Source organism: Symphodus melops (genome assembly GCF_947650265.1).
Source record: "Symphodus melops genome assembly, chromosome: 7".
Lineage (NCBI taxonomy): Eukaryota > Metazoa > Chordata > Actinopteri > Labriformes > Labridae > Symphodus > Symphodus melops.
In genome coordinates, this window is record NC_136697.1 from 26,315,250 (window position 1) to 26,338,862 (window position 23,613).

Sequence of the window (23,613 nt, forward strand, 5' to 3'; positions counted from 1 at the left end):
AAAATGTCTGACGTTTGTTTTTAATGTCAATATGAGGACAAAATATAAAATATAACTGTTATCATCAGTTATACTAACGAGCTACCTCTCAATGATAATTAACTCTTTTTTTTTCCCCAATCCGATTTAAAGGCGTTAAAGCATCGACCGATATCTCACATATATCTCACTTTGGAGCCAAGCAGCTTTTCTTATTCCACAAAGGATCAGCGTTCAATTTCTCTCTCTCTCTCTCTCTCTCTCTCTCTCTCTCTCTCGCTCGCTCGCTACAATTCAACACGAGGTGATAAATCTCCAGAGCCAAAGCGAAGCTCGAAACAAGCGACATCAGCGCTCATTGATGATAACAGCTCTGCTCCCCTTAAACTGAAATCAATACTTTATCTTTTACATTTTTTAACATCTCACACATTTGGCTGATGCAATCATGTGGAATGGATTGTTCACTGTCTGGCTTGGAGACGTTAAATTGTTCACTTTGTATTTATTTATTTATTTATTTTTAACTTTATTTCCAGCATCAGACCCGGAGAGATTCACATCGATGCACGTCGTCTGGGTAAATAAAATTTAAGGGATAATGCACAGACGATGCCTTGTGTCATAGTCTCACATCAACCTGTCGAGATGTTTTCAAATCATTTCAAACGAGCAATAAACGAGATTCCTTCAAGTTTTAATTCACATTTAAATCAGCGTGTGGAGCGTCAGCGTGCACGGCAACCTGCAGGGTTCAAATCCAACCTGTGCTTCCTGACTTGCAGATTCGTCCCGACTCTCTCTCTCTCTCTCTCTCTCACTCTCTCTAAACAAACACGTTAAAAAAAAATCCACTTCTCAATAATACCAAACACAGAAGCTCCAAATCCAATATTCACTCTGTAGCTTTTTTTCGAGACCTTTTGGTTTTCTCTGATGCACTTTTATTTCCTTTGTTGGACTTGAGGCGACTCACAGCTGATTTTTGATTTGATGTCTTTTATTTGGATTAAAAGAAATCGGATGTTTCTGTCAAAAACTAATATCATTGCTTCATCATTCGTTACTGTTCTATTGTGCTTTATAATCCTTCTCATTCTTGGATGTTTTATGCTTTTCCTGACGTGTCTTTTTTGTGACGCACTTTGAATTACGCACAAAGTATCCCAAACACTCTTCCATCTTCTGTTTGTTTCATATCTGGGACCTCCCCCTTTTCCTCCTGGTGCCACAGCAGCAGCCGGTCCTTGCACATTTTCTATGACCAATCAGATGGTAAATGACGTTCTGACTTTCTCTCCGCGAATGAATAGAAGCGCTCATGGTCGTGATTAGAACTGCGTGTACAGCAGCCGTCTGGTTTTTTTGGGGGGGAATAACAGAATTATAATTAATTGCCCAATCATGATCAGGAATTTCACCAGAGATGTGTATTTAATGTTTTGGAAAAAACACAACCACATGCAAACCATAAAAAAAACCCCAAAACAACACTGAAATATGAAGCATAAAAAAGTGCAAATAAAACACGGACAAGCTCGAGTGTGTCGTCAGCGCTGATCAAACTCGTGACCCCTCCGAGTATTCACTGCAGGAATTTTTTTCCCTCCCTGGAGAAATTCAGCAGATTGACACAGTTCATGGTTTATTGGTCAAGGTAAAAGCGAAGGCTTGTGTTTCCACAGAGCAGCCGGTCATGAGATGAAGATGACTCACAGTCAGCTGTGACCAGACCCCATTAAGCAGGATTCATTCCGGCCACCGTTGATTACTTCAGTGAGAGGCTCGTGGATTACGTTCAGAGCTTGACACGTTTCGTGTTAAAGGTAAACACATTGGTTTGCATTAACTGCATGTATGTTTGCATTTCACCATCACTAATCTTCTGCATGGGAGTAAAACACCGGGAGCAAAATACTCACAACTCCACCAGCAGTTTATTTTCATTTCCTCGCCTGCTCTGTTTTTTTTTTGCCTACAATATAATAATCGCCTGTAATTAAACACCCAGCCACTCCCTCCTGTCCTGAGATAACCTCCTTTTTCCCGCCGCTCTCCTCACCTGACCTTCCCCGCCCACCAGCTCACCTGTTTCTCATTTCCCTCATTAGCCCTGCAGCACAGAAACCGGCCCGTTTTCCCTCTCATTCTCTGCCAGAGTGCCTCGTTTGACTGTACGTTTACAGCTTTCAACTCTTTCTTCTTACTTCCTGAGAACGTTGTCTTGATGCCTTTGCATGAAGAATCTGCCTGGTTTAGAGATAATCAAGCAGCTAGGACATCATCAAATAGCAAATTGGTTTTACGACTTCATTTGAGCCACTTGTTAGCTCCCTACATGGATTCTTTTACTGCATACAAATAGAGCCTATGCACACACACAAAAAACTTCAATACTACAAAATTGAATTTGCATAAATTAAAATTGCAATTTTATGAATTGAATTCAAATCGGATAATGCTCATTTTGACCTTGAACTGCGCTAAACCCTGCAAGAACATCTCTGACTGATACTTTGTCACTAAAGCCCCCAACCACCACCAATCTCCACCTTCATTGTGTCACAGGTGCGGCAGAAAAAACAGGGGAGGAGGACCCAGAACACCAAAATTCATCAAACAAAAACTTACTCAAAGTAAATCCAAAACCACGTGGAGCAAAAACAAAGTAAATCCAAAGAAGCAGGGAAACGAAAGACGGGCTCAGACTGACAGACTACCAACAACAGCGAACCGGCAAGAGACACAAAGAAAGAAAACACACACAGAGACTAAAGAGACATGGGGTAATGAGACGCAGGTGAGACGAATGAGACAGGTGAGGACAATCAAGACAATCAGGACAACACAAGGAGCAAAGAACACAAGAGCAGAACACTGAGGACGAGTACAAAGTCAAACCTGACACCCAAACCACAACCTGAACCAGATACTACAAAATAAAACAGGAAACACTAAAGACTAGACTTAAAACACAACCTGAACCAGATACTACAAAATAAAACAGGAAACACTAAAGACTAGACTTAAAACACAACCTGAACCAGATACTACAAAATAAAACAGGAAACACTAAAGACTAGACTTAAAACACAACCTGAACCAGATACTACAAAATAAAACAGGAAACACTAAAGACTAGACTAGGAACCTTAAAACACAAGTAACACAGGAAACAAGCCGACAGACAAGGAAACAAGGAGACAAGGATACACACTAGGAATCACACATAAACAGAATCATCAGCACATGATCAAACTAATCTACATCATCTTGTTGGCCCATCACGGTTCAAACTGTCACCAAGATATTCACGATGTAAAGCGATACATCCTAATGAGGAGTCTGACCTCACCACACAAACGAGAGTGCGAGCCTCAGCCGTGCTGAGCAGGGCACATTCTGCTGCTCTCGCCGGCGTGCCCTGGCTGCCACAGGGCACATGTGGCTCGCTCTTTTGTTAAAAGTAGCTATTGGCAGCTCGAAAAAGTCGTAACAGGATGCCAAATGACATCACACACTAATTAGCACATCAATACCTTTCGCTACAACACTTCTGTTTTTTCCCAAGCTTGCAGCCGACTGAGTGTAAAGCACCGCTTCAGACAGGAGCTGCCTAACATGCACCAGTGTGTCTTAAAGGGGAAGCATGGCGGCTTCCTTATGTGTGGAAATGCAAAGATATTATGTCATGTCAGTTATATCATCTTCTCATATACGTTGAGTCCCCCCCCCCCCCCCTCCCTGTCCGCTGATCTGTGCTAGCTGCTCCCCTGAGACGTTCACAACAAGGATGCAACGTTCCAGGAAACGGTTAGCATACTGTCACCTGAACGTCACGTCTCCGAGATGAACGGATGACGTGTTCGTTGAAAAGGACAAAGCAGAGTCATGACTCATCTAATGCACAAGTGATGGATGTGGGAAAACACACCAGACAAGGACTGGCTGATTCAGTCGATCAGAGTTCTGCCAATGTGTTACCAACACACACACACACACACACACACACACAAACCACGGATTTAAAGGTCCCATATTCTGCACTTTTTGAGGTTCATAGATCTAATTTATGTGCCAACTAAAGTACGTTCACAATGTGTCTGAAGTCTCTCATCTAACGCTCAGAATCCAACAAAAAAGAAGAAGAAAAAAAAACGACCCCTCTGATCTGATTGGTCGACCGATCTGCTCTCTCGCCCCTTTTACCATATTGTGAATGTCACAGTCAGTCCGAGGGGTCTCGGGACCGAGCGTTTCATGCGGCTAATGCTAATGCTAACAGGAGTAGGTAGGAGAAACCTAATTTTTGCAATCTTTAAAATTTGCAAATAGATGCTCCTAAACATGCACAACGCAGAGCAGAGGATGCACGACGCAGAAAATGGGACCTTTAAGTCGCAGCCACCGAGGAAGCGACTTCCATAAAACTAAACTGCACATGCACTCAGGTCATCCAACAGGACTGCTGGATGCTGCAGGCCTGTTCAGGAATTCAAATCCTTGTTCGGAAGCATTTTCAGGGAAGGTGTTGAAAAAAAGGGAGAAAAAAAAAAATCATGTTTCATTCATGTTTCTGATTAAAAGCAGCATTCTTGTCATGTTCGTTCCTCTTAACGCTGCAGCTGCTCCACAGATATCCCTTTTAACGGCTGGTCTTATGATTCTGATTCATAGTCAAACCCAAGATCAAGAAGACATGTGACGCGATGAACCAATTGCATTAAATGTGCTCGATTTCTGTTGCCTGTCACTTCACGTACTGCTGCTGCCTCCTCGGAGCTGTTTACATACTGCGCTTTTCTTTCACTCTGAATATCTTTGCACGCACATCCGATCCAAGTGACGGGCAGTTGGGGTACCACACGCTGAATATGTTAGCGAACTCTCCTCCGCATCCCACCAAATGGCCTTCATTTACGAGACGACCAATCAGAAACGCGGACGCACCAGCGTGCAGAGATTTTAAATCAGTGCCATTTGTTATTATGCTAACTGACTATTCTTCTTCTACAACAAGAGTTTTTCAGCCCAAATGCAACAGTGGATTTTTAATCAGGCACCGAGCACTGTTTGCAAATGATGAACCGTCCATTATCTGCTGTGCAAAGAATTTTAGGGCAGCTAATTAACAGTGAGTGACCATTTTTTTGGCGTGGTTTCCTCATGCTGGATTTTTAAACTGCGTGTGGGAAGAGAAGCAGCAGTGCTTGATCTCTGACACTGTTCTGTGTGGTTAGCTCTCACAGACCGACTCTGACTTTGTGGCCTGTGCGCGTCCCGTGTGAGCTTCACCACGGACGGGGCGCTGCACGCTTCTCTCACAAAGCGGCGCCGAGCACAAGATCGGGTTTGCCGTCCGTGCACAGGGTGCGAAATGTTGAAACATTTGGGCGCAATTCACTCTGTGATGACGCCTCAGTGCGTCCAATAGGAGGGCAGATCAGCCCTCCTAGCTGGAGTTTAAAGCTCTGCTGGGACACCGGCAAATAGTGAAGCGGTCTGAAACTCTTCCTGTCATAATCTCAGGATTTCACAAACACCTCGGCCTCTTCTTCTTCGCTGCTCGCCTCCTCCTCCTCCTCCTCCTCCTCCTCCTCAACGGACTGAAGGTCAAAGTAGCTATTTTCTCCGACTGTTGTTTTGATCACCTCGCAATTTGTGCCGATGATTTGCAGATGCGAGTCTCCTCCCCTGCTTCCTCGTTCATCATGGCATCTTTTTACCGACGTGGATATTTTATAACTTAGCAATGAGCTGCTCCTCCTTTTTTTTCCCCTGCATGTGACGTTGTGTTGCTTGTGTATGTTTTTGCTTGTTCACAGACAGTTCGTGCACATAAACAGACCCTGACCACGGCAGTGCTGCTTATGTATCTGCGTGCTGTTTATGCTCCTCGTTTGGTTGCTATGGATTCATCCTGTTACCGACCAGCATCCCACGTGCATCACAATCAACATCAGCGCCTGCTTCTGGGCAACTGTGCTGATTCTATACGGTCCTATGACTCATGCTATCTTTGCATCAGAGGGTGGATGACACGGACTACAATGAAAGGGAACGAACCAACGCAGGAATTTGATTTGATATGATGACAATGGTTTCGGAGCACAAAAGGCTTTTCTAGCGACGACAGAACAAAAGTGTCACTTTAGAATTATTAACTGATGAGTCGAGAGCCGACAAAGGCTTCAGATTCACACGGCACGAGTTTCATTTAGGAACTCATTAGAGAAGAAATGTAAAGATAAAAATACATGAAAGTGAGACATGAACGTTTGTGCTTTGTGTGTGTGTGTGTGTGTGTTATTGATTCAAGCATTACATGTAGTCAGAGCGCTGCGTGTGAGGCTATCTTGTGTTCACATATTGAAGCCTGGCGTGTGACATTTTGGCCTTCGCCATTTTTTTTTGTTTTTTTTTCAGTATAAACCACATTTGTACTTGACAGAGAATTTGCATTGCACTGCGTCGGACACCTCTGTCTGAGTCGGTCACTGCAGCGATAGCTTCAGTGTGCTATGTTCGTTTACGGCGATCTGCCTTTCTTTGCAGACGCTGTGATTTTCCTCCCTTTTTATAGACTTGTTTTTTCCCTCCTGCACTCCTGAAAGCTTCAGGACTGCATGCAGCTCAAATCTTCCCGAGTAGCCAGTTCACATGTGAAGCTCACTATGGGAGACTTTTCCCCCTGTTAATGAGATATCCACGACAGCAGGCGAGCAAATCAGACTCTTCTTGGGTGTGTGTGTGTGTGTGAGAGTGCTATACGTGCGATTGAACGTCTCTCCCCAGAATGAAAGACGGAGCGGGATGAGAACATGCTAGCACGCAGATACGAGAGTGAAGCTGATCTATCACATGCACGATGATTGCACGTGTCGTGTTTTCATATCTGACGTTACTTTAACTGGCTGTTCTTACACATCAGCGGTGTTCGTTTGGTGCCTCTAAAAAGTCTGCTCGCCCTGAATGACTTTAAAGCACGTGTGAATAGGACTGCGGCCCGTTTTATTATCACCTAACGATTCACACGTCAGTCCCCGAAAAACTTCACTTCTGCGTCTCGCTTCCTGTTCAAACGAACAAGAAGTCATTGATGCTCAAAGTCACAGGAGAAACCGACTCCATTGTCCCTCTGTAATGCTTTTAAAAAGGTCAACAATGAATCATCCAACGCTTTAGGGAAGCGTGACTCTTCCCTTCTATTACTTATCGTCCGTGTCACAACAGAGACCTGTCCGTGTGCTCCGTGTCCCTGAACCCCCGTCGACTCATGACAGAACGCGATGCTGCTGAGCGCTGCAAATGTGCCCACAGCTGAGAGCGCAACAAAAGCGTCTCGGTTGTGGAGGCGCTCGACCGGGGCCGATGGGCCAAACAATGGCGCTCTGTTCCAAATATGTTGTTTGTCACATTGCTCTGCCTTTAACTCATCAATGCCACTGTTGTTCTGCTCCATTTCAACTTTATCCCACATCTTATGCAACTGGATGGGTTTTTTTTTTTACTCATGTACTATACGTTCGGGCATAAGTGGATTTAATAATAGCTCAATGAAGTCATCGTGTTTTGACTGATTAAAATCTCCACTGTGACAGAGAGCGCTCCGTTCAGGGAAGCAGAGAAGTTGAACATGTAATAAAATGAATGCGTGGTTCTTTAAATGGATCAGATGGTTATTTTAAAGACGCAGAATATTTACTGTGTTGTGATTTTTTTTCTTTCTTCTTCCAAAGCAGAGGTGACATCTTTACAAATGCTGTTTTTGTCAAGCTAACAGTCTAATTAAAGCATGAATCAGTGCACATATCCAGGGCATGCATTTCATCATGAATCAACGTATAGGCCTTATTACTTCAGATTAATATTCCTGCATCTTCGATCGAAGAGAGAAGAGAAGTGGGGGTCGCGCTGATCACCAAAACAAGGGGGGAAAGGCGGATATATTTCTGGAGGAGTGCCAGGGTGTATTTATAACGTGTCATTCTGGAGCTGTGTGAGAGATATATTAGGTGCTTATATTAGAAACTCTCACCACGCACCATGGGTGGCCCTTTTTTTTCTTTATTTCTATCTCTTCATGTTCCCTTCTTCAGCTTATGGAGGAAACGAGTGTGCAATGTGGTCTCATGGTGTTGAGCGAGTATAAGTGAACACGCTTAGCTGCAAGAGTAATCTGCCTTCTTAGAAAGAGAGCCACAGGTGAATGAGTACAACGCACGCACGCGCGCGCGCGCACACGCATTATCTCAAGTAGAAGCAAACCTGTCCCTCATGATTCACCTCAAGCTGCTGCTACTACAGTAACCTGCACAGCATTTCTCTGAATAATCATCCTAATGGCATTTCTATTACAAGTTAATAGCTCGTTAAGCTGTCTCCACTGTCACAGGGAGACTCGGGTTTGTTATTCATGGACCTCTGGACAGCCATGAAAACAAGAAGGATGTCTGATTTGTTTCATGGACACAGGACTTCATCAAATCGGTGATTATCCCCTTGAGTTTGAAGGCATCTTCCCAAGATGATCGCTGCACGTTTTGCGCTTCACGCGCCGAAATCAATACGAGTCTCTCCGTGCAGTGCTACGATGTCTCAGGTTTCATTCGTAAAGAGGAGAGATTGGTGCGGTGTATATTTGTGATTAAATAACATCAGCGTGTCTGTTTTAGTGACTAAACCGTGTGTGCACAGTCGCTGACAGTGGCAAAGCGCTTCTCCTGTGTCCGCTGCCGCTCCGGAGAGGCTGCAGCTCACATTTGAATCAGTAGAAAACTCAACTTCCTCGTTTTGTTCTGGGTTATATAGGGCTCTAAAAATAGAGCAGATTTGGCCCAATGGCAAGCGGAGTAGCTGCAGACCGCGCGCCAACCACAACACACAGGATGAGTCGGCTCTGTCTCAGCATTGGCCGGGGGTGGTCTGGTAGGCGGGTGGTGCGCTCCTGCGAGCTCATTGGTGGACGTGCCGAAACGTAATGTAATCACATGGGGGTGGGCTTGTCTGTAATTTTGAATCGGGGGGGAAGTTTACAGTGCGCTGACGGACTTTTACAGAGTTCAGTGTTGTGCGCTCTCGGTGCGTCACACGCTCCAAATCCTCCGCTGGAAGCGCACGACTCCAGACTCCTCTACATGCAAAACACAAGCAAGACTCGAGTTTCTCTCTGAACACAACTGGCTTCGTTTCCTCTGCAAGCTTTGAATCCGCTTCTTACTTGTGGCTGCTGCACCTTAAGGACTGAAATGGATGTCATCCCTATGTGCAGCATCTTCCAGGAGCTCCAGATTGTGCACGACACCGGATACTTTTCAGCTTTACCGTCTCTGGAAGAGTACTGGCAGCAGGTAAAAAAAAAAAAGAAACACAAACAAGAGTTATTCCGTGAGTGTGTCCAGCTGAACACGCAGTTTGACAGATCGCCTCGTGCTCGTGCGCGATGCTCGTGTAGAAGTGCGGGGAATGCGGAGAATTTGGGGAAACTTGCGCCCCAGTGACAGCTCGTGTGTGGACGTGCAAATGTCAAAGATGTTTACGTAACTCCACGTTTGATTTAGTGCAACAGTTAATATCAGTTTCTCCGTTCAAAGTCGCCTGCGTGCCTTTTTAAGGGAAGTGATGCAAGTTCCCTCAGTGACGGATTTCTTCTTATTTTCCGATGATGTTTTTATATTTTTTTTTACTTATACTAGAAGTGCGAGCAGTGACTTTTAGATGAACCATGTTAGACTTTTTGGACTTACTTTGACTTAAATAAAGGCTAACTCTAATATTTTTATTCTTATTTGAATGGACTGATAGTTTTTGCTGTTTTAGAGCACTGGCAGCTTACCGTCATTTATTTTTAAAACATGGTTTTTGCTTTTATGAACATATTGTCTGATGTTTCAAACGCATGCGTGCATGATCCTTGTGCTTGTGTTCAAATGAAGACACATCGTGTTGCAGATTTAGAGACAGTATGACGAGCGTGCCGCGCGTCTTTCCCTTCCCCTCTCTCTCTCTCTCTCTCTCGCTCTCTCTCTCTCTCTCTCTCTCTCTCTCTCTCTCTCTCTCTCTACCCCTCTGTCTCTCGCTCGCTCGCTCTCGCGCTCTGTCACACAAACACACACGCACAGACGAGAGAGTGACAGACCAATAAGAGGAGAGAGAGAGATTTCTATTCCAGTTTGGCTCGACACAGCAGTCCCTCTGCATGCCAGAACAGTGGAGTTTTATACTGGAATGGAAGGGGAGGGAGAAACTGTTAGGAAATGAAATGAATTGGCAGCACGCTCCAGTCTTCTTCTTCTGCTTCTCTGTCTCTCTGTCTCTCTGTCTCTCTGTCCTCTATTAGATCTGTTCGGGCTTGGGGCCAACTCGCCCTCCCAGGCATTTAAAGCTCGCCTGGGATTTCTCCAGCTCTGCTGACGAGAAACATTTGTCTTGAATGTGTTCACTTTCATTATCAGATTACTACGATGTTCCCTCAGTGTTCCTATTTTCCACGATAAATGTGTTAGTGGTAAGTTGTGCTGATATTCCCCCCCCCCCCCCTCCCCCCTCCCCCTTTAAGGCTCGATGAATCCCTTCTGCTCCTTTCTGTCAGTGTGAAGACAGATCGACATGTCGTGGCTCTCTTTCAGTCCACGGAGCCTTTTCTTGATGATTTCTTTCTTTCTTCTTCTCTGATTTGAAGGTCGTGGTCACATTAAAGTCCTCTGACTTTGCACAGCGTCACAGCCTGCTGGTGTCACTGAGTTTGGGCACGTCGTTCACAGAGCGACGTGCCCGTCTCAGACACAGTCTCCTTTTTTTTTAAAATATTTCTAGAGGCTTGAAGAACTAAAACTCTTAAAGCGGTTTAAGAAAAGCCAGATTTTTCTTTTCCTCTTACCTAACTTGTTAATCATCGTGCAGATTTATGAAGTGACCCCTGAGCTGAGTCTGTGCACTTCTATTGTAAGAAGAAAAAAAACAACAACATTGGGCTGCTTCATTCAGGCAAAGTGTGCTGTGCTGTTAGCGGCCTTCATATCTGGCTGCAGCCACGGGTTGAGGAAGTGCTCTCTCACTTCCTTTTCAGAAGAAAATAAGCCCCACAATCCACAGCGGCTCTTGCAGTATTCATGCCGAGCCTTTTTATGGACCCCCGTGAACCAGACCCCCCCCCCTCCTCTCAGGTCCCTGGTGTGCTATGTTATTTCTAGCGATGCCTCCGAATGCATTATTAAATCCACATTAGGGTGAATAATTGATAGATTTAAAAGATCTACAAGCACTTCCCTAAACCAACAGGGGGGCTCTGTAGCATATGTAAATTTCATGACCACCCCCAACACACACCTATGCTCCAGTCGCCGGCGTTGGCGGGTGAAAGCACCTTGTTCTCGCACGCTCTCAGAAGGAAATGTGGCGCTTGTAATCTTCCCTGATATGGCCTCAGAGGGCACCCTCAGAACACGCTCGTCTCTCCTCTGCATAGGACATTGTGTCTCCGCTCGCTCCTGCAGGCAGAGAGGAAGAAGGGCCAGCGGTGCTACGGTGTCACAGCGTTTCCTGCTGCTGCTAAGAATAAACGCCGGGTGTAGTAGAACGCCAGTGTTTGTGCTCCTCGTGAAAACAAGGGGGGGGGTGTTTTAGGGACTTTCCAGTTGAATTGAAGCGCTGCGTTTCAGGCCTCAGGCTCTGCAGTGGAGTGAACTCATTGCTATCTCGTCTTCCCTCCACACAGACATGCCTGGAGCTGGAGCGGTACCTCCAGAGCGAGCCCTACGTCTCCGCCACCGACCTCAAATTTGAGAGCCAGGAGGATCTGTGGAGCAAGCTGATGCTGGCCTGCGGGGACAAGTCGAGCGAGCAGGACCCAAAGATCCCTCACATCAAGGACGAGGAAGACAATCAGGACATCCAGCACCTGGACGCCGGCGGCTTCAACTCCGACGCCAGCAGCGAGGCCTCCGACAGCTCCGAGGAGCTCTCCCCGACCCTCGACTTCTCCTCCACCTCTTTGACTGACATTCTGGGAGACGGCGGCGAAGACCTGGGCTCGGCCATCAGCAGCACGCCGCCGTCCTCGCCCGAGCTGGGCAAGGAGGGCTCTGCGGCCCAGGTGTGGAGTGGGATACAGACTGTGCTGCACTCGCCGGGGAAAATAAGGACTGGGGGAGTGGAGAGGTCGGGGCTGACCAGCGGGGAGGCGTCTCCGGACGGCAGGAGGCGGGTGCACCGGTGTCAGTTCAACGGGTGCAGGAAGGTGTACACCAAAAGCTCCCACCTCAAAGCACACCAGCGCACGCACACAGGTGAGCACGCCTGAACGTCACATGTTGTCAGTGCCGGCGTGCAAACGTCACCAGCTGAGTTTCCCAAAGAGAGGAGTTCTGCCCTGACAGTGTTTATGAAATCCAGATTTTAACGTAGTCAGTTCATCTAAGGATTAACCCCCCCCCCCCCTCTTCCCCCCCCCCAAAAAAAAGAAAATGGGGAAAAAAAAGCTGCGAGTAACATAAGCTCAGGTGTTTTCTTGCTCAAAGTGCTGAGATCCCGCCCACATGCTTTGAATAGTTTGTCTGAAGGAATGCCCTCAACTGTGACCTAATTCACATCGAAGAACGTGACTTCATGCAGAGGGAGGGGAGGGAGGCCGAGAGAGAGAGAGAGAGAGAGGGGAGGGAGGGGGAGCGAGGGAGGGAGGCTCCTTTGTGGCCAGCAGCACCCAAAGGATGTGGATCCTGCAAACAAATCAACAGTTCTCAGATTACACCATGGGAAAAAAACGCTCCGAATCTCGCTCCGTTTTCGCTCTCACCAAAAAAAAAGAAAGAAAGAAAGAAATGATGGGAATGTGACATTTGCAGTGCTCGGGCTCGGCAAGCACGGGTTCAAATGTGAGCAGTTTCCCTTTGTGATCTCTGACCTCTGCCAGGCTGTGCCGCCCATTAGGAGAGGAAGTCGCATTCCTCACATCCTTTGGGCTGTCCATGTTAGCCACATGGTTAAAGGTCCTCAGGATCATTAGGAGCAGCCTCTCTCTCTCTCTCTCTCTCTCTCTCTCTCCACATTACATAAGCCCCGTCTACTCGAGCAGCTCCTCACAGCTGCATACCACAGCTCTCAAGACCCACAAGGCACGAGGTTGTTTTTCTCTTCCACTTACAGTAGTCAGCCCAATCTGCTTAGCCCGACTGGAACAGGATCCTGTTTCCCTGAAATCAGCGCGCCAAAGCTCTCGGATTAGATTAGCAAGAAACCTTCAATATTATGGCTTCATCGTTTGGGAGGTTGCATTTTCAAAATGTCACAAATACTGTGATTGAAGGTCTTAAATGGCAACAATTACGCAGCCTGTCAGGTGTCAGATGATTGAAAAGGACACCAGTGGATAAGATCCAGTTAAAGGTTATTAGACTCAAACATCCAGATAAAACGACTTTGTGTTTTTAAACGCGCTCGAGGGATGAAGCTCATTCTGACGTGATCAGGTGTGCAGACGTGCGGATCCTGAGCTGAGGTTATCAGACTGTTGCTCCGTCTTCTCTTTGCACTTCCTGCTGCTGCGTGTTGACCTTGTGACGCCTCGTCTGTGTTCCACAGGTGAGAAGCCCTACAGGTGTTCATGGGAGGGCTGCGAGTGGCGCTTTGCACGGAGCGATGAACTCACCAGACACTTCAGGAAGCACACTGGAGCAAAGCCATTCAAATGCAGTCACTGCGACAGGTGAGTGGAGCCAAACGTTTGAAATGACAACAAAACAAAAGCGGCTTAGCTTTTCAAAATAAAATCTCTTGATTTCGTGACCTCTTAAAGAATAAAGAATAAAAAATCCCTGATTTCTATTTCTGTATTGGCTTTGGTGCCGAGTGCTCTTAAACCACTCGTGTATGCAAACCAGTTTAATGAGGGCAGGTGAGGTGGGGGGGGGGGGGGTCAAGGTTCAAGGATTGGACTGATGAAATGGAGCGGAGGTCAAGTGGTTGGTAGAGAAAAGAGGGCGGAGCACAAAGGGTTAAAATGAGGTTTGTAGAGAAGAAGAAGTCGATGTCTCGCTCATGTGACATCATGACGAATAAATGGCTGAAAGAGAAGCTCTATTTCTCTCTCTCTCGTCTTATCATGAGAGCCAGGACAAAAAAAAAAGAAGCGTAGCCGGCAAACAAGGACGAATATTTGACTGTCAAGATATTTAACATGAGAGCAAAAAAAAAAAAAAAACACAATACGATACACATACATGCTAACGACTGATGCAGAGAAGAAGATTTATTATTGGGCAGATCAAGCTGCCAAACATGAGAGAACATGGTCGTCATTAATCATCGTATCTGTCATGCAGCTTTCTTCCTGCCTTAGATTAACAATAATAAAAACAGTTAAATACCTGGAGGTACAGTACAAAGTCTGCCCCCTAGTGGTTGGGAGTTTGCACACAGAATAACGATGTAAGAATCTAACAGCACAGTTTTTTCCGGCATGCATCTGTGTTGATGTTCAGAAGAGCTAAATGGTCTCTCTCTCTTCCTCCTCCTCCTCCTCAGGTGCTTTTCCCGCTCTGACCACCTGGCACTTCACATGAAGAGGCACATCTAAAAGATGTCCTCGGCGTTCGGAGCTCTGAGGGATGATTCTGGTTGATTGTCCTGACCTGTAGGAGGGGGGATCAGCGAGGCCGGTGTGTCCTGGGAGCGTTAACAGGGGCACGGCCGTGTTCCAGTCAGTGGAAAAAGATGAAGCAACGCAGGCTATTATTTGCACCATACTTAGTGCCTCCAACACCTTGCTGTGGAGATTGCTCTTGAAAGGGTTTTTTTTTTTTTGTGCGGAGGAGAGAGAGAGAGAGACTTGGAACAATCTTGGCTGGAGACGATGGAAAGAGACTCTTCTGTATGGTGTTAAATGCTTTTTTCCAGGAGGATTACGGGACTCCTGCAGGGGTGCCCTTCCCTCCGATGACAGTGTGTATGCCTGTGCGCATGGGGACTGTGAGTGCCTGCGACTGGATGCCTGTGCTGGCTTTATGGAGTGGATGGAGCTTGCATTGTGGAGCTGCGAGTGAATGACACTTAAGAGAGGATGATGTTTTTGACGGCGGGGGCGGGCAGGCGGGCGGGCGGGATACGTGATGTGGTCTCAATGAGAATGAATGCAAGCAACAACAAAAAAAAAAAAAAGAAGGGGGGGGATGTGTTTGTGCTGTTTGAGTCTGTTTGTTGAGTGAGGGAGAAAAAAAGGGGGGGGGGGGGTTGTTTTTGCAAGGTCTGGTTGGTTTTGTTATCGAGTGCGCCCACTTTCTGCGCGGAGGAGGAACTGCAAGCTCCACATTCAAACATGAGAGGTCGTTTTGTTTAGTGCAGCTATTAAATGTGCAATGTATTATGTAGCCTGTCTCAAGAAAGAAAAGAAAAAACATACACGCTATAAAAGCTCATTTTGTTGTCCATTGTGTAAGCTCTGTATCTAAAAATACAAAAAAAAAAAAAAAAAAAAACTACAATGGTTGTTGACAAACGGTTCTGGCCATTTTGAACAGAAGCTGCATGGGATCATGGGAGATGTGTCGCTCACCTCTTTGCTTATAGGACAACAAAATTCAATTCGAGAGCAGCTACTTTCATGTTACTCAATATCATGGTATTGTACAAAACACATAAGGCAGTCATTTGTTCTTATTTTATTTTATTTTTTCTAATTCTGGTGATAAGTTTGGAGACACCACTATAGCTTGACAACTGTCTTGTCAATCATGGGATTTTTTCTTTCATGCGTCACTTTTTGCTCTTTTTCTCTCGTTTCTATCTGTGAATGCACTGTTAACCTTACTGATGCCTTATGTAAGTGGCCTTGTCCTGTTTAATAGATCCTTCTCACACACACAAAAAACACACACCAAACAGGGGGGGAGGAAGGGGGGGCGGGCTGCGAATGCACTAGTGCGGTATAGAATTGCTTTAGAAAGGCTCTGATCCATACAGTCGCACCTTTTTGCCCTTTTCGTTGTCTCGCGACGGACTCCTCGACACTCCCCGAAAGATTCAAATAAAGAGGAAAAAAAAAGTATCTCTCAGCTTCATCATGACTGCCATCTTTACATCTTTGTGCATTTTTTTTGTTGTTGTTGTTGTTGTTGAAAATATCATAACTTTATCAAATCCTATTCTCTAAAATGACCCGGGTGTGAGACAGAAATGTGGAGCACTTCGTAATGGCTTTTTTTTTTTTTTTTAAAGATTTACTACTGTGTAGTATTACGAGGTGTGGGTGCACTTCAGATGGACTGCAGCAGCATGCTGTCAAAGGTACAGAGAAATGTGGAAATATGTTCTCATGAAATGTGGCGTGCTCGCTCAAATTTGGGGGATTATCCGCAAAACAGAACGTCGTCGTATCCGTCGATGTGTTCGAAAAGCTTCCAGTTCAAACGGTGACGACGTTCTCCATCACGAGTCGGTCTTTGTTGTTGTGGTAATTCTCGCCCTCAGGCTGAGTCCTTATCTTTACTCAGTCCAACCCGTGATCCGACTAAAGGCTTGCAGGAACCGGTCCGACCAGTTCAGCTGAGCCCGGAGGTTTCTGTCTGCATCTGCAGGTGAACTGGGATGACACCTGGCGTGCGTCAGCTTCACTTTATGCTAACGTCAGTTACTGTACATGACTTCAACATGCTCCTCTGTGGGTTGATAAAACTCTCTATTCTTTGATTCGACTCACTTTAACATTGGACTTTTTTTTTATTTTTTAAACCATTTCTGCAAAGAAAGTTAAATTCATTGTGAGTGATCTTGACTGGACGGCGAGTCTTGTTGGAACAGTGAGACACGTGGTGGCGTTGTGTTGGGTCTGCCTCTGTTTAGCCGTCATCAGACTTGTTGTCTGTCAATCAGTCGTTCACGCTCTTGGCAGCCTTGTTGAAGCTCAACAACTTGTACATTTAAACCCCCCCCCCCCCCCCCCCCCCCTCCGGCCAACATGGAAGTCCAAACACTGAGAAACTTGCAAAGAAATGTAAATTGTAAACTTAAAGAGACTTTTGTAAGGAAGCTTCTATTTTGAAAGGGTATGGGACCAAAAACAAAGAGTGCAGTGTGTTTCTGAGGATGAACCGAGAAAGACGAGCGACTGAAGAGTTGTTGTAAAAAAAAAAAAAAAAAAATCATCAAAATCTCCTTTTGACTTCATTTTGCTTCTGTAAGATCTTTGTTTGTTCTTTTCTTGTTGTCGGAGAAAGGTTGAGCAAATGTTTTTTTTTTTTTTTTTTTTTTTTTTTTAAAGAAAAGCATTAACTGCATACACACCTGTGGCCTATCATCTTTCAAGAAAACAAAAACTTACACAAACAGAAAATGACTTTTCAGACGTGAATTGTTCTGCACACTTGAATTGTCTTTTTTTTTTTTTTTTTTGCATTCTGGTGCCCGTTAAGTATTATGTTTTTTAATTTGCCATGTGATTTATTTTATTTTTTTATTTTTTTGACAGTTTTTCAAAAACCTGCGAAGACACCCTATCTTTAACTAAAGAATCTTTATTGGATAAACACGGAGATACAAATACGAGGCTCTATTTTTGTTTGTTTTACCTTGCATAACAAGATTTTTTCATTTGAAATTGTTTTGTAAAATAGTTTCTGTATGAATGTATTTTTTATTGGAAAATGGATAAAAAAGACTTTATTGGATCTACATGTGGCTTTTGTTTTCTTTCTCCTGCCCCTCCGCCTCCCTCTCCCTCCCCCCCAGGACACAGTCAACCAGGAAGTGTGTGTTTATGGGATATTCAGTAAACTCCCAGAGGACAAATTAACTCCTGTGAACCCATTTCCCTTTCCACCATGAGGTCAGGGTCTATTACTGAACTGAACCATACTGCCAGGGATTAGTGAGGCCGTCATCTGTGCACTTTTAAAAACCTTTTCTGGAAACAATCGTAACAAATGTGGTCAGATTTCCCTCCATGAAGTTCCTATAATACACCATGCACCACATCCCTCCTTAATGCTCACTCTCCATAACGTATACCCGCTCCTAAAGCCCGTCTGAGTCCAGTGATTGGCCGACAGTATTCAGTAGGATTCTCCATTTTCCTCCCTTAAGATGGTGAACAGGTGACCTCTCTACTCTGCCTCTCATTGGCTCGTACATACTGACCTATGCAAGAGTAGCCTTACATGTCACAGCTTGTACCAGAGGCTGTTTATCCTCTGCTGGACAGGTCCAAACATTTGGAGGGGGAATTGTGGGTATATTCACGTCTTCAGGCACCACTGGTTCCATGGTTTGTTCACTTAATTGTCTTACAAGGTAAATCGACAAAACTGGAGAGTGTGAAAAAAAAAACTTTCAGATTTTATTATCCTCCTCCCGATGCAAGTTGTGTCTCTTCCTGGGTGCTACGTTTCATCCCGAGCAGGTGACGGGAACATGGAGGTTTCTGTAAAAACCAAGTTTCAGCACATGCTGCTTAAACGTTAGTCGATATGTTTTCTTCCATTGGTCTTTTCTTCAGTGGGGCTCCTGATCCTCCGGGGGGGGGGGGGGAGGGGGGGGGGGGGGGGTCGGTCCCAGACGCAAACATGAAAACCAGTTTATGCCATCATGCATCATTTGAGAATGTAACATGTTAAGATATTGATATTAAATTGAAGTCTGTTTTGTTTTTTTATGCTAGTTTTTAATTTAAAAATATTTTATGCAAAGCTAGCAAATAATGCTCGTATGAAAGGAACGAAGATTTCATCGTTTATAGGTTTGAGACTGATCCAGACGTTGAACGAGACATTTTATTTGGTGATGAACAGTTTCAGAATTGATCAATACAACGTGATCATTACATGTTTTAAAATGTCTTCAGACTGGTGTGTGTGTGTGTGTGTGTGTGTGTGTGTGTGTGTGTGTGTGTGAGAGGACACAGAGGAAAAACATTTTGCTATGTGTGACTGTGTGGTGAAACCAAACATAGACACAGCTGCGTTATACAAAATAAATCGGTCTAATCTCGGTTGAACGTCGACTTGATAAAGATAACTTAAGTTTAGCTGCTGCAGCCGTGAAGTATTTTTGGGACGGCAGAACGTTGTGTGTTTGTCTTTGTCAGAAGATATTTCAGTGTTCATCATGTAGAGAGAACATGTCGCCCACTGCAACAGCGAGGCTCATTGAAGTGTTTTTACCATGAGCCACAACCTCCAGTGGAGAAAAAAGAAGATAATGTGCAAGTGCGCAAATCCTGCAGTTCATCGACTGTCCACTTGAGGCCGGCTCCAAGAACACAGAAAGTCAAAACAGGTCTGACTAGTTACTGTCACCACACTGTACGGGGGTCTTTATTTATTTCTTTAAACGACTCAGTTTGGATGAACTACGTGTTATCCATAGTGAGGCGTGTAGTGTGCAGGGCGAGGGGGAGATTCTTTAAAAATGTATTAAAAATATGTTTGCACAATTTAGAAATTCCTTATGAATCTTCTGGGAAAAGATTTTGACACACCTAGGCTATTACATGTTTTGATTTAATTATCTTTAGGCCTAATAAACACAAGTTCACAGAAGCTACGTTGTCAGCGTCAGGCCGGCTCGTGGTTTCAGACAGACGCTGAGTGAAGTGAAAAGGTTCCCCGCTCGCTCCATGCTCGGTCTACGAGTGTCACAGTTTAAGATGTAGCATCGTGTTGGACTAAGCTCCAGTAACAAACAAGAGCCATGTTTTCAGAGACAGAAACACTGATTGAGTTACGTCTGTGCCTTCACGTCTCTGTGACCTCAGCTTTCTCAGCCTTACGTCTTTTGAAGACACGCAGCACCATGATGACCCAGAAAAGACTCACAAACCTTTCACTGATGCATGCCCACACAGACATCATGAACTCTCTGGACATCCGTCCCCTCATTAGAGACTTTATTTCCACGACCCCAGAGCGCACCTGGACATTTGGACACCTGTAACCAGGACATCCTGTCTGCAGCTCAAAGTAAGATCATGGTGCCGCCGCGCACTTTCATGTATGCAGTTTAATGTCACACTGTAGTATTTTTGTAAGGTGGTGGGGATTCAGAGTGTTACTTTGATCGTGTGTTCTGTGCGTAATGGATTTCGGAGCTGATAGAGTCGTGTTCGACATAAATGTCGGTGCAGTGACTCAGGTTGATCAAACCTGTTGCATTGTTAAAGTGTTATTGTGAAGTTTAAGTCATTGTGCATATATTCCTCTGAGAGCTGATGGTGTGTGTGTGTGTGTGTGTGTGTGTGTGTGTGTGTGTGTGTGTGTGGCCCTGGCTGTGTTCACTGAAGAGTGTAAAACAATGACGTGGTGAATCTTCATCTATTTATTTATTGTTAAACATTTAAATCTATATATTATAAATGTATTCTAAATAGGCTCAGAGGTTGTTTTTTTTGTCACAAAAGATTTTCTCCCCCTGTTCAAAATAACTTCCATCAGCCCTGGGTGGGTTTGTGGGTGGGTGATGTAACGGTTTGTCAAGAGGCTTAAAACAGCATTTCCAACATGGCGGCTGCTGCTGATGGTCTGACGTCACTCAGGCTTCCTCCATTCACATTTACACAGTTTTTACTAGTTTAATGACACAGAGGAGTCAGATCAATAAGGCTTTAGATGCACACAAACACAAAGCCTGTTTGTGTCTGTTTTCTCCTTGTTGTAGTCGTTGCGTTAGCGCTGTTCGCTAAGGCTTCAAATGCAGAGATTTGGCTTCAGTGAAGGGAAGAAGGGAAATCCAGAGGGGCGACTAAACACAGGCAGTCCAATCCTTTATGAGATGCTTCTGTTTATTCTTACAGGAGGTTCAGATGTAAAGCTTTATTCCAGGTTTAACAGCACGACGACGACGACGCGAGGCCGCGTGTCGGAATGTGCGTTATGAGGACAATCTGTTCCTCCTGCTCCAGCCAAGCGCTCCGAGTTTTCATCTTACTCTCCAAGAAATTTATGCAAATTAAAGTTGTGCCGCAAACAAATCCCCGATAAGAGCTCGGCACACTACACAGACAAATAGCCTCTTCATCTCCGATTGCAAGCACAAAGTGCTCCAGCTTTAACGCTGCTCCACCGAGCCTGCCACGCTCCGTGCCCCAAAGCCCAGAAATAATTGAAGCACTCTCAAGAGTTTTTTTTTTTTTTTTCTTTCTTTCTTTTCAAAGAAATATTTATTGGTATTTTAATTCAAATTGCCAGAACTAAAAACCATGCAATATAACAAAAATAAACATGTGAAGGAGGGAAATAAGAAAAAAGAGATCAAATGAGGGAAATTGTTTTTCTTCGTCTGATTCTTGTGAAGATACTCGGTTATTGTTATTGTTCCAGAAGTCCTGCTGTTTACAAGAAATCGTCCAGATTCGACCTGTGATGTTCTGGAGGCGGACGTTTGTGAGACTCCCACATGCCCTGCAATCATTTAGGAGAGTCGCTGCTCTTTTACCAAGAATTCGGGGGACGTAGATTTGCAGCTGCATTGTCAAATGATTTTGTGGACCGAGTAGCACCATTCATTTCAATTAAATATGCATGACTGTGGCAGCCTGGAAGTGGCTTTACTTAGTTTAATTCTGCAGCTATCAGGCTTCCCACTGTGTGCAAAATTAAAGACAAGCATGCTTCTCTGGTTTGGACAAATTAGAGGTAAAAGTGGATCCTTCTCCCTCAAGAGAACTTGAATTAAAGTCTTCTTTTTTGGGGGGGGGGGTTATATTCAGGAAAGAAAAAGAAAACTAGTCTTTGTCCATGATCATTCACTGCTCATTAACACGCTCAAATACGACACGGTCACCTTGTTATCCTGCAAACACAATGTCCCAGTTAATACGAGAAATACGAGAAATATTCCTGACATGTGACATGTGATCAGTGATGGACTACACCCTCGCTCTCTTTCGTTTCTGTTTCTGTGTCAGCACTTCTCAAGCTTTGATGTTAGCGCTGTGCTAATAGTTAGCTTTGTCACAGCATACCTTTTTTCTTAAACAGCTGATAAGAGTGGGTTTTTTTTTAAAGGGCCAATGAGACGACCTTGGGGCGAGGACCCTCCTTAAAAAGGAAAGGAGTTATTATTATATTTCTCACATCTCTGGAGGCTTGCGCTCTTCAAACTTCAGAATCATTTGATAGTTTTACAGCTCATATTTCCAAAACGGCTCCATGGCACCGCCTTGTATTTTTCAAAAAGGGCTCGACGTGGACGTCACTTTGACCTGTATACCTGAAATTCAAGGTGACGGCCTACAATAAGTCCCTTTTTGCATAGCCAAAGCACAACAGGAAGATCATTTTTCTTTTTGAATTTCAAAATAAAGGCTCATTTTTATATTTCATCGTTTGGTATTGTTCCACCACGACACAGAGAGCAGAGTGTGAGAAGCTGGTAAAGCTGCTCCTATTTATTATATTTTTATTGTTTTACGGTTGTTTATAGTGCCTGCAAAGCACTTTGGTAAATGTGCTATAAACTTTGATTGATTGATTGATTGATTTTGTGAGCGCTTCATCAGTGTTCACTCTTCCTTCGGTCTTTCTAACCAACAAAACAGAAACTCTTGATCCAGAGTGACCACAGCAGCCTGTTGCTCCAGTCCCACCAGTTCAACCACAGGCTTGTTGAATGGACTCCACTTGGTCTCACATGTGACGCTCGCTCTATTATTATAAATTAAGGGGGGAATTGTTTAGTTAAAATTTGAGTTTCATTTACGCTGGCGTGAAAGTGGAAAAGGCGTTTGGTGTGGTGAGAAGATGAACCCGACCGCACCAAGCATCACGCTTCTTTAATGAAAGCAGCTCGTCTCGTGGATCACAGTGTGTGTGTGTGTGTGTGTGTGTGTGTGTGTGAAGGGAGATCACAGCGCTCACTCAGGTGTGTGTGTGAGTGAGCTGACTCATCGTGTCACCGTCAGACAACGTGAACGCTTCTCTCTGTGTGTCTTGACCTTGTTAGATGTGTGAAAGTGTACAGTTTGTTGATGCTGGGAGTTTTCTGACCTCGCCCGTTTGTTTCTTTATAAACACACGGTGGCCTTCGTGTTGTTCTTCCCTTTAATCTGGTTTCTGTTACAACATTGATATACTACGAGCACACTATTCTATTGTATTGTTAGTATATTATATATACATTTATTATATTTATATACATTTCTCTCTATATATATATATATATATATATATATATATAACTGAATATTGTACTTAGTGCACTATATTATATTACACTCTATAACTGTCAATCAGCTGTTTACATAGCTGCCTCTGATCGCACACGTCACTTTAACCTGCCGTTCACTGCACATTATTTCTTCATCGTCCTGTGTTGAGTTCACAACATTACAGTCCTCAGTATAAATAGATAGATAGATAGATAGATAGATACTTTATTGATCCCGAGGGAAATTCAAATCTCCTCCTACTACCTTTTCAAACTGTATCTATGTTACTGATTTTATTTGGTTTTTGACTTTTTTTGGATTCTGTGCTGCTGCAGCAACGTCCGAATCTCCCCATTGGGGATCAATAAAGTTCTATCTTGTCTTATCAGCTGGTTTTGTTTCTGGCTGTTTAGAATATCGAGCCTGTTTTAGTTTGGTGATAATTATACGATACCGAGGTCTGCAGTTACGTCCTCACACCTTCACCATGTCAAAGACCACGG

General features: G+C 44.5%; 2 protein-coding genes across 2 annotated transcripts in view; one reads left to right on the plus strand and one right to left on the minus strand.

Moving 5' to 3' along the window:
• LOC306826823 (ATP-dependent 6-phosphofructokinase, platelet type-like) overlaps positions 1-23,613 on the minus strand; it is a 371,729-nt gene that overhangs the window by 262,570 nt on the left and 85,546 nt on the right. The window lies entirely within an intron of this gene.
• On the plus strand, positions 8,981-16,857 carry LOC306826816 (Krueppel-like factor 6). The gene is made up of 4 exons (XM_079348359.1): positions 8,981-9,329; positions 11,696-12,266; positions 13,558-13,681; positions 14,500-16,857. Exons 1-4 carry the CDS (start codon positions 9,228-9,230, stop codon positions 14,549-14,551), a joined length of 849 nt encoding a protein of 282 aa, XP_079204485.1. The 5' UTR covers positions 8,981-9,227; the 3' UTR covers positions 14,552-16,857.